The sequence below is a fragment of the Limulus polyphemus genome, unplaced genomic scaffold, assembly GCF_000517525.1.
Source record: "Limulus polyphemus unplaced genomic scaffold, Limulus_polyphemus-2.1.2 Scaffold2422, whole genome shotgun sequence".
Lineage (NCBI taxonomy): Eukaryota > Metazoa > Arthropoda > Merostomata > Xiphosura > Limulidae > Limulus > Limulus polyphemus.
In genome coordinates this window covers 25,097-34,760 of record NW_013668032.1, presented here as the reverse complement: position 1 = coordinate 34,760, position 9,664 = coordinate 25,097, and the positions used below count along the sequence as shown (strand labels likewise).

The following is a 9,664-nucleotide window of genomic DNA, read 5'->3' as shown; positions in this document are numbered from 1 at the left end:
AAATATAGATAGTTACACAGACAACTGGGGAGAACAGGAAATTTGGAAATAATACATTAGATGTATATTTTCTTTCAGAGTGGGTAAGTAAACCAACATTTAACGAAAAGTGGGTAATAATTTATTGAATCTATATTTGTCAAATGCGATGTTTATAATATTATATATATATATAATATTACCTCCGACTTGGAACTAAAGAGAATTTTAGATATTAAACAGTTATAATGCGATAATATATATTTAACATCTTTGTAGTCAGTCGAGTACAATTTTTTTATGTGATAAATAATCTGTGGTTTGGCATTTTTCTTATTGTAGTAAAATTTTAGAATACGTATATATTTTATGCATTTTTTTAAGGCAACTATTTCAGCTACTTGGTTTCTATTTAACATCAGAAACAACGTATGACTTATCCATGTTGATTCTAAACATTTTATCTGTTAAAAAAAAATCAAGAAAAAAAAATTCTGATTATAATGTTTTATAACAAATACTGTTGAAATAATGCTTAAAACACACTACAGAAAGCACTTTGGACCTCTCAAGTATCTAGTCCAGGTGGAAAGAGATTAATTACAGGGCCTGCCAGATGTTCTGTTAACTGTATTATCTGTTGCTCTTACCTCCTGTCAGTTATAGAAGAGTCCATTTTTAAAGAGGTGGGGGACAGTGAAGGGTAGATGTATAAACATGGGATTTTATTTCATGTTTCTCTAGAACCAAACATGTACTTTTGAATAAATTGGCTTCATGAGTAATTTTTGTTTTTAGTAGCTCTTCAAGTAAACTTAAGAGATATTTGTGAGCATAATATATTCTCACACTGTTTAGGTTCAGCTGCTTTTTACACGAGTTGATACTTATCTGTGAAAGTGTAAATATAGTAACTGTCTGTCTGCATTGAACTTGTTGTGTGTGTATTATTGTTGTTAATAAGTGACTCTAGGGGTTTTAATTTATTAAGAAATATTAAGTTGTGGTAATATAGTGTAGATGTATTAAGATAGCAAATCTGATAGTCATCTCTTGTTATTTACTGATCTGTGTCTAAAAGATTGTGAATTTTGTTGTAAGCATCAAATCCAGCTCCTGTATGCTGTAACTAACAAATATATGATGTAGTATAATCCATATAATATGATACTATTTTATATTTATGTCTTTAATCCTCAGTGTATCTCACCCCACTAGGGAAGCTTATGAGAAGGAAAAATCTCACAGCCAGACTTTGTTGAAAGCACTGGAGTCTGAACGTTCCAGCTTCACCCAGTTACAGCTGGTTCTCGAATCGGAGAGACGTCGAAGTAAGACAGTGCATGAGCACGACAGCCAAATAATCCAGGTTTGGAAATTACATATTATGAGAAAATAGCTACTACACGTTACAACCACAGTGTGTAAATCATATCAATCAGTTTCATATCTGTTGTCTTTCTATTTCATACTTTTTAAGTTTTGTTGCTTAAGGTATCAAAAAATAACTTCTTTGGATGGTCACAGTCAGTATTAATAAAAGCTTCCATTTTTTAAAAAATGTGTACTTAGAGTAACATTTCAGTTTTAACAACTTAATTATTTACTTAATAAATTTATATTTAGGGCCAGTTTTTTCTTAAGTTTCCACAGGTTATTGGTAAAATCATCAGAAATAATTCTACTGTTCCACATGAAACATCATTAACATTTTTCATCTTAGTGTGTCTTTCCATGCAGAACTACAGTAATGTATAGTAGTTTTTTAGATTTGATAAAGACAGGTGAAGTGTAGCTGAAATGTACAATTGGCTCGGAAATAATAGAAAAATTTTTTTAACTGCAGCACATTTTTTTAGAAAGTTTATAGTTCATAATTTCTCTAGGATTTGAAAAAATCAATGAACTCAAGTGAAGGCGGAAAATTTTCTCCAATGTCGACACCCTGCGATGTTGAGAAACTCAGAGGTGCAGATGTAAATAGGTGTGTAATCTTGTATCAAAAATGTAATATTTCACATTGTTAAAAAAACTTTAGTCTATAATTAAATTTTATTTTTTTTCAATAGGTTCTAAAACTTGGATTTAATAAAAATTTCACATACTTTTTTTTTATTTAAATTTTAAGATCCATTCTTTGGAATTGATTAGTTTTGTTTCCAAAGAAAACTATTATGTAACTTATGTCCACTTTTTATAATCTGTTTATTCACAAATGCTTTATTAATTATGTCGTTATACGTCAAAACAAATTCTGTTTAAAAATAACTTCAATTTTTGCTTCTTGAGAGCGATATCAATCAAATTAGTAAAAGTTGATATTTAAAATTACATTAACATTAAACATTTTACCATCTTTAATATCTAACAATAACTTTTACAGAGGATATTAAAACCATGTTTAAATGTAAATTTAACATTAAACATTTTACCATGTTTAATATCTAACAATAACTTTTACAGAGGATATTAAAACCAAGTTTAAATGTAAATTTAACATTAAACATTTTACCATCTTTAATATCTAACAATAACTTTTACAGAGGATATTAAAACCAAGTTTAAATGTAAATTTAACATTAAACATTTTACCATGTTTAATATCTAACAATAGACAGAGGATATTAAAACCAAGTTTAAATGTAAATTTAACATTAAACATTTTACCATGTTTAATATCTAACAATAACAGAGGATATTAAAACCAAGTTTAAATGTAATCATTTTACCATGTTTAATATCTAACAATAACAGAGGATATTAAAACCAAGTTTAAATGTAAATTTTTTTACTTGTATTAAAGCTTTCTAAGCTATATTTAAATACTCCCAATGTCCCCAAAATGAAAGTATTTTAGAGGTATTTTCCACATATTCATATTTGTTGAGGACTTAATTGTGGGTTTGGCATGACCTAGTGGTTAACATGCCTCCATGTAAGTCCAAGGATTTATGGTTCATTTCCGGTTGTTGCAAAAACATGATTATCACTTTGGTTGATTATAAGACTGACTATCAAACCTTACTATTTAATTAGAGTTGGTAATGAATGCTGTTGATTAATCTGTCACTTGAAGATTAGGAATGTCTACTGCAGCTCACCCTTATGGAGCTTTACACAATTACTGGAAAACAAACTAACCAATTAAATGACTGTATTGATGTAAATCTGTCTATGTTATAAAATGTATTTATTCTTTTGAGTTTCATTAAACATCAGTTAGGCTTTATATTAGATAAGTTGTTCAGAAATGCTGCCCTACAGCCGGCTGTTTGAATTATTAATTACTGAGAATAATATTATAAAATATTTCATCTTTTTTATATATACTAAAAGTGGTACTATTTATTGAAAAAATAATAGTTTTTTAACAACTCCAGTTTCTGAGTACTACATTTACAAATTGCATCAATAAGGATATAATCGTGAACAATGTTAGTGAAAATTGCGTTCTTGTTGAAAGGAGACTACTTTCATTTAAAGAAATGGTTGTTGCAAATACCACACTTATTTTTCTAATTTTTATGGATTTTTGTTTGTGGTGCCATTCAGTAGATGTTGCAGGAGTTTTGGTCACATACATAAATACTGACATACATGCTACATCCATTATATTAAGGTGTTTGCTTTATATTTATAAAAAAGAAGAAAAAAATAGTTTTAATTGTTGTATTACAAGAAAGATATTGGTGTTAGATGAAGACACCAGTATTGAGTCTAATTGTGATATTAAAGAAATTCCAGACGAAGCATACACACAAAGACATTATGTTGATAAACTCTGGTGTTATATAACAATTCTTTACTCTGTCGTCTCATCAGATCACTGGGGCTAGACTTGAGTAACACCCTACATCTTCAGGCCACACCCGTGGAAGAATCAAAATATACAGAAAAGGTAACAGTTTTTTTACTTTCAACTGTACGTAATTTAGTTTTCACTTATTCAATACAAAAATGTTTTGTAAATTAATATATTTACCATACTGATTTTAAAACTTGTATCCATATATATGCATGTCAAGATATACAGACAATGGCACTGTATCACTAGATAAATAACAACCAGTGGAAATTCTAATGCTGCTTATTGAGTGAAACCTGCCTGGTCCATAGGATCATATCTTCGATATAATAATTATTTTGTTCGGTGTTTCCCTGTTTAGTTAATACTTCCAGTCTCCAAACCTTCTGCTCACCCTGACCGTTTTCTCTTCAGTAAGGTACCCGACATGTTAACTTTTCCTCCATTTGATATTCTTATTAATGTGAAATCTTATCCTGTTCTTGATATAATGTTGTTGTTTTTTCCGATTTACTTGTGTAGTTTTGTTTTCCTCTTAAGAATCTATTCAGTATTTAAAGTGTTGAAATTCTGGCACAAGGCAGGTAGAAGGTATTAAATGTTTATCATTCTAACATGTACACAAAATAAACTAGCACACCTGGAACTTACTTACTCACAAGTGTAATTCTCTTTACTATTGACTGTGTTGTAGCTACAGAAGTCAGTATATCAGGAAGCTAAAACAATGGTTGTGTGTGTTCTCAAAAAAAACTACATGTAATTAATATTTTTTTTAGAAGTTAATTGTTCTGTGAGTGTATTATTTTTAATTGAGTATACACGAAAATACATTTTCTTAATTTTAAATCAAAAGTATGATATTCAGTGTTGTGATTCTTATAATTACAGCCGTGTATTAGATGTAATACATTAGAAATGGAACACGCACTTTGGGTCCAAGAACAATCCAAGCTCCAACAATCCCTTCACCAAGCCGAAAGTGAAGTCGTTAGACTTAGACGACTGCTTCAGACAGTAGGAGAAGAGAATAATAAATCTACTTTGACTTCACTGGAAAGCAAAGTGTGTTTTTTTTTTTATATATATAATGAAAATCTGTAAATAAAATACAATTTAAATACCTATATTTAATGTTTGTAGAAACAAAATATTACCAAATATGAATGTATGAATTAATTTATTAGTGTAACAACAGAAGATGATAATTTTCTATTGTTGAATGTAATCAATTTTCAATATCTTAACTGATTTTAAATGTATCTAAATCTTTTTTTTTCATGAAATGTTTTAGAATTGATGTTTTGTAATGTTACAAATCTTATTTAGTGTAATTTGCACAAAAAAACAACAACATTTTTTTAAATACTTGAACCAATGGGTATTACTTGTAAACAACATCCTTGTAGCTGTTTTTACAATTTTTCTGCCCATCCCAAATATTTATATTTACACAAAAACTGTCATCCACTGGAAATACTTATCCTTCTTTTGTTTCTCATGTGACTTTTCTGTCGTGATCTTATTGCTATAACCTTGACCATTTAACATGTCACGGTAAGTGGATTCGATGGTAACTTATGAATTTTAGCCTTCGAACTAGACAGAAACCATGGGTATTATTGCTGTCTATATGCGTTATTGTAAAATAAATAAAGTGGTGGAGTAAGCAGTAATCTTTGATTTGTGAAAAAGTGACTAGTAGAAGTTCTCAAAAGTGAGAACAAAAAATTCTAATATGAAGTTTACAAACTTAGAAACGAGCCACAAACCTGGCAATTTGTTATAATTTCATTTGTGATAATCTTTTATTGTTATCTCTGTTTTAAAGCTACAGGAATATTATTTTATGAAAAGATACCTTGTAAGGATGTAGCTTGACTGAAAGTATACTTCTTTATATTAGTGTAGGCCTTGGATATGAGTTCAAATTGTATTTCTACCAGTCAGTGTTTTTACTGATTACACAGGCCTGCAATGGTTTTGTTGTCTTCATATTTTTACGTGTTCTATGGTAATTCCTGTACGCTGAATCCAAAAATGACATCCATTTTTCTCCATCACACAGATTTTTCACAAAAAGTCATAACACAATACATAAAAGAAAGACCACAACATGTAAAAGACAGATTTCACAAAAAAACCAGGATGAATGAGGATGCATATTCGTTTGACATCGGTGTTCTTCCATTTTCTTCAGTTTGTTTGTATTTTTGTTAACAAACATAATAATAATAAAGAATGTTCATTGTGGTAAAAGAAATAATAATTTGATCTAAGTAAGAGTTATTTTTCTTTTTCCCGATTAGTATAAAAAATCTTACATAGATAAAAAAAATTAATATTTTATTTGAAATCTGCATAGCTGAATTATGAAAAATCCATTATTAAAACCAAAACAACTTTTATGAAGTTTAAATTTGGAGGCCTGTGTTATCAATATTTTATGGCATTATCATGGCTATAACTGCTTCAGTTGGGTATAGGTATATAAGAAGTAGAAATAATTGGTGAAAATAAAACAAGCCAGAACTCATTGGATATATAAAATCACTTTTAAATCAGTAATATTAAAAGAAATCCAATTTTTCTTTCTTTCATATTTTCCAGTAGTTACTTTTATTATATTTCAGAGCTTGTATGAACAGATGAGAAGATGAGTGTACTTTTACTAAAGCAACATAGACACACAAAAAAGCTTTATTGAAAAACATAATTTTTGGATACATTTGCAAGATTTTAGGTCACAATAAATAAAAAAACTAAAACTAAAGGAAGTATTTGTTAATGTTTTTTAAAAACTGTGTCACACAACAACATTTCACAAACTAAAATATAATACATGTATTAAAACAAATTATAAAAAAAATAAATTTAAATACAATATAAATATTGTAAAAAGTGTGTGCCAAATTTATGCAATTACGTTAATCATCTTAAGTGTGAAGACAAAAACATGTGGTCACAGTAATTCCTTCTGGTCCAGAAAGGGTTAATTAATGTCACTGTGACCACATGTTTGTTTTCTTTTCACACTTGAGATGATTAACTTAATCCATATTTTTGTGTAAAATATGTTAAATGTTATTAACCCTTTCTGGACCAGAATGATGTCACTGTGACCACATGTTTGTTTTGTCTTCACACTTAAGATGATTAACCTAATCCATATATTTTGTGTAAAATTTTATTCTGGTCCAGAAAGGGTTAATAACATTTAACATATTTTACACAAAATATATGGATTTTATTCAATATTTTTTTTATCTTAATATTGAACAGTCCAGTGATTTATTTCTAAGCTCTCTTTAATTTTTCCTTTCAGCTTAATTGTATTTGTGTATTATAATAATAATAACCTTGGAGCTCCAAGCAGTTGGGGAAAAAAACAAATTCCAGATCAGGTAGTTTGAGGTTAAATTAGGGAAGTTTGATATTTTACTAGGATCTGGGGGAATTTTACAGAATGGTAGGTTTGTTACGGGTATGTCTGCCTTTGGATGTAAAATATATATACATTGTTTATGATATATATAATTTGTACATCTATATGAAGACACGTTCTTGAAATATTTAAATTATCACTGTGATTAATTATAGACTAGATCAGTGGAGTTGAAATAATGGGAGGTAAAGATGGCTATAAGTTATGGTGGGATAATTGTTTCATTTTTGGTCTGAGTAAAGTATACTTTAAGGCTAGGGTATTTTGTTTTACCTCATGGTTGGTAAACTTGTTACATTGCTGGTAGAAACAACACTGAGCTGACTAAATGCTCAAATCTTTAAGATGATTTGTTATTTAATAAGAGTGTTTTAAATGCAAAAGATACAGCCAGTTTGACTGATGATCTGATGAAATTTTTTTTATCTTTTGAAAGTGTGTAGCAAATAATTTTTTCTGTAAATATATAATGTTCCTGATTTCAATAGGTTCACAAGTTGTACTTCAAATATCGTCGTGCTGAGAGCTACCGGCGGGGACTTATCTACCAGAAGAAATATTTAATGACTTTGTTGGGTGGATATCAAGCAACAGAATCGGCTACTCTGGTCATGCTTTCTAAAATCAGCGGGGATGAAGTTACGGCTAACCACCGGTCTTCTCTGCCTCCCATATCAATATTTCGGTCTGCTGTCTATGTAATTACAGCACTTCAAAGAATGAAAAACTTGATGAACCGATGGAATAAGGTTACAAATGTTCACTCTTCGTACAGTTTACAAGAACCTGAGCGCTTAACTCCTTTAGGATCACATTGTCGGAGTACTGTACCACATGGTAATCAATTTTAGATACCGTTTCTCTTGTACTCTCCATTCCAGTGCCTTTACCTCATGAAAAACATGGAATAAATCCATAAATGTGAACTCATTTTATAAATTGATTATAAACTTGGGATTATGGAATCATGTTAAGCTACTAAAAGTTGAACAAAATTTAAGTCCTCAAAAGCAGTTTAAAAATAGTTTTTAGATTTGTTATAGAACGAGGATTCTACCACTTTAACATTACTTTTATATAACTAGAATTAAAACAAAAAGAAACACAATGGAATTCTCTCTCCAAAGATTTTTTTTATATTTTGAATCTCCTTGTTTTAGTCCCTTTCGAACAGCTTACCTGTATCACGTTTTATCTACTTGTATTTATAAACACGCAAGTAGAGAATATAATAGCTAGTGCTATACGTTTTCATGACATTTTATCCATGTATGTAGATGTTTCACTATTAATTAAATTTATTTTTAATGCATCAGAGATAATAAAACGTTTTAATTTGAAAGTTTCAAATTTTATATTAGTGTTTTTGCAAGTCATTTAAAGGAGCCCTTCAATGGATCAATGGTAGGTTTGAGGGCTTATAACATTAAAATTTAGGGGTTGATTCCTGCAGCAGTCACAATACAGAGCCTATTATGGGATGGGTGTTGGAACTCAAAATAGCTAAGTTTCAAAACATTTAGAAATCCTGGAAATTTCACTTAATCATTAAATAATCAATAGTGTGAGGCTTGAATGATGGTAGTTGTCATATTTAGTGTACATAGTTAAAAAACATTACTAAATAATTACACTCACTCGTGGATTAATGTTTGAAATACTATTGTATAAAATATCACATTCTGTTCTTGCACAAGTGAATACTGGTGCCATCTAGTAGCTAATTTTAACAGATAATTTAAAGTAGGGGATAGTTAGGTAGAAACATAAGTGTGAAGATGAAAGTTTTAGTCAGAAACAAGAATGGTAACTGGTTACTTTAAAACTAACATTTTTAATGTGAATAGCAAGTGACTTCAGTCTCTAAGTTGACAGATAAATTTATTTACTGTTGTGGTTAGTATTTTTCTTTTTTTGTATATTTCTCTGTGTTGAATACAAAACTTACATTACAGGGATTGGTTTGCCTACGTCTAGTGTAGGTGCTAGCTCATCATCCATCACTTCTCAACCAACTTTCCAAGCTGGCAATCAAAACCGACTTTTTACTTCGAAATTGCACTCCCCATTGAGTGGCCATAGTCCTTTACCTCTTCCTACACCCACTGGCTCGAGAAGCATTAGTCCACCTGTCTCAACCGGTCAAACGAGCGGGTCTTCTCGGTTAGTAAACAACGTGTACGTTACCCCACCAGTTAGAGAAAGAAGTTCATCTTTTGCAAGGTGAAATATTTTCAGCTGATTTAGTTAAACATGATGATTTGTTTAGGTAATGGTTGATTTAGTTAAACATGATGATTTGTTTAGTTATTGGTTGATTTAGTTAAACATGATAATTTGTTTAGTCATTGGTTGATTTAGTTAAACATGATGATTTGTTTAGTCATTGGTTGATTTAGTTAAACATGATGATTTGTTTAGTCATTGGTTGATTT

The 9,664-nt window shown here is 29.7% G+C and overlaps 1 protein-coding gene across 1 annotated transcript in view; it reads left to right on the top strand.

Moving 5' to 3' along the window:
- Positions 1–9,471, top strand: part of LOC106466914 (pericentrin-like) — a gene marked incomplete at its 5' end in the record, with an annotated part of 13,354 nt that extends 3,883 nt beyond the window's left edge. The window contains 6 exons of the mRNA XM_013927223.2: positions 1,198–1,348; positions 1,866–1,963; positions 3,802–3,877; positions 4,676–4,849; positions 7,718–8,066; positions 9,185–9,471. Of these exons, the coding sequence (XP_013782677.1) occupies positions 1,198–1,348; positions 1,866–1,963; positions 3,802–3,877; positions 4,676–4,849; positions 7,718–8,066; positions 9,185–9,456 (1,120 nt within the window). The remainder of the gene's footprint in view (positions 1–1,197; positions 1,349–1,865; positions 1,964–3,801; positions 3,878–4,675; positions 4,850–7,717; positions 8,067–9,184) is intronic.
- Positions 9,472–9,664: the final 193 nt, after the last annotated feature.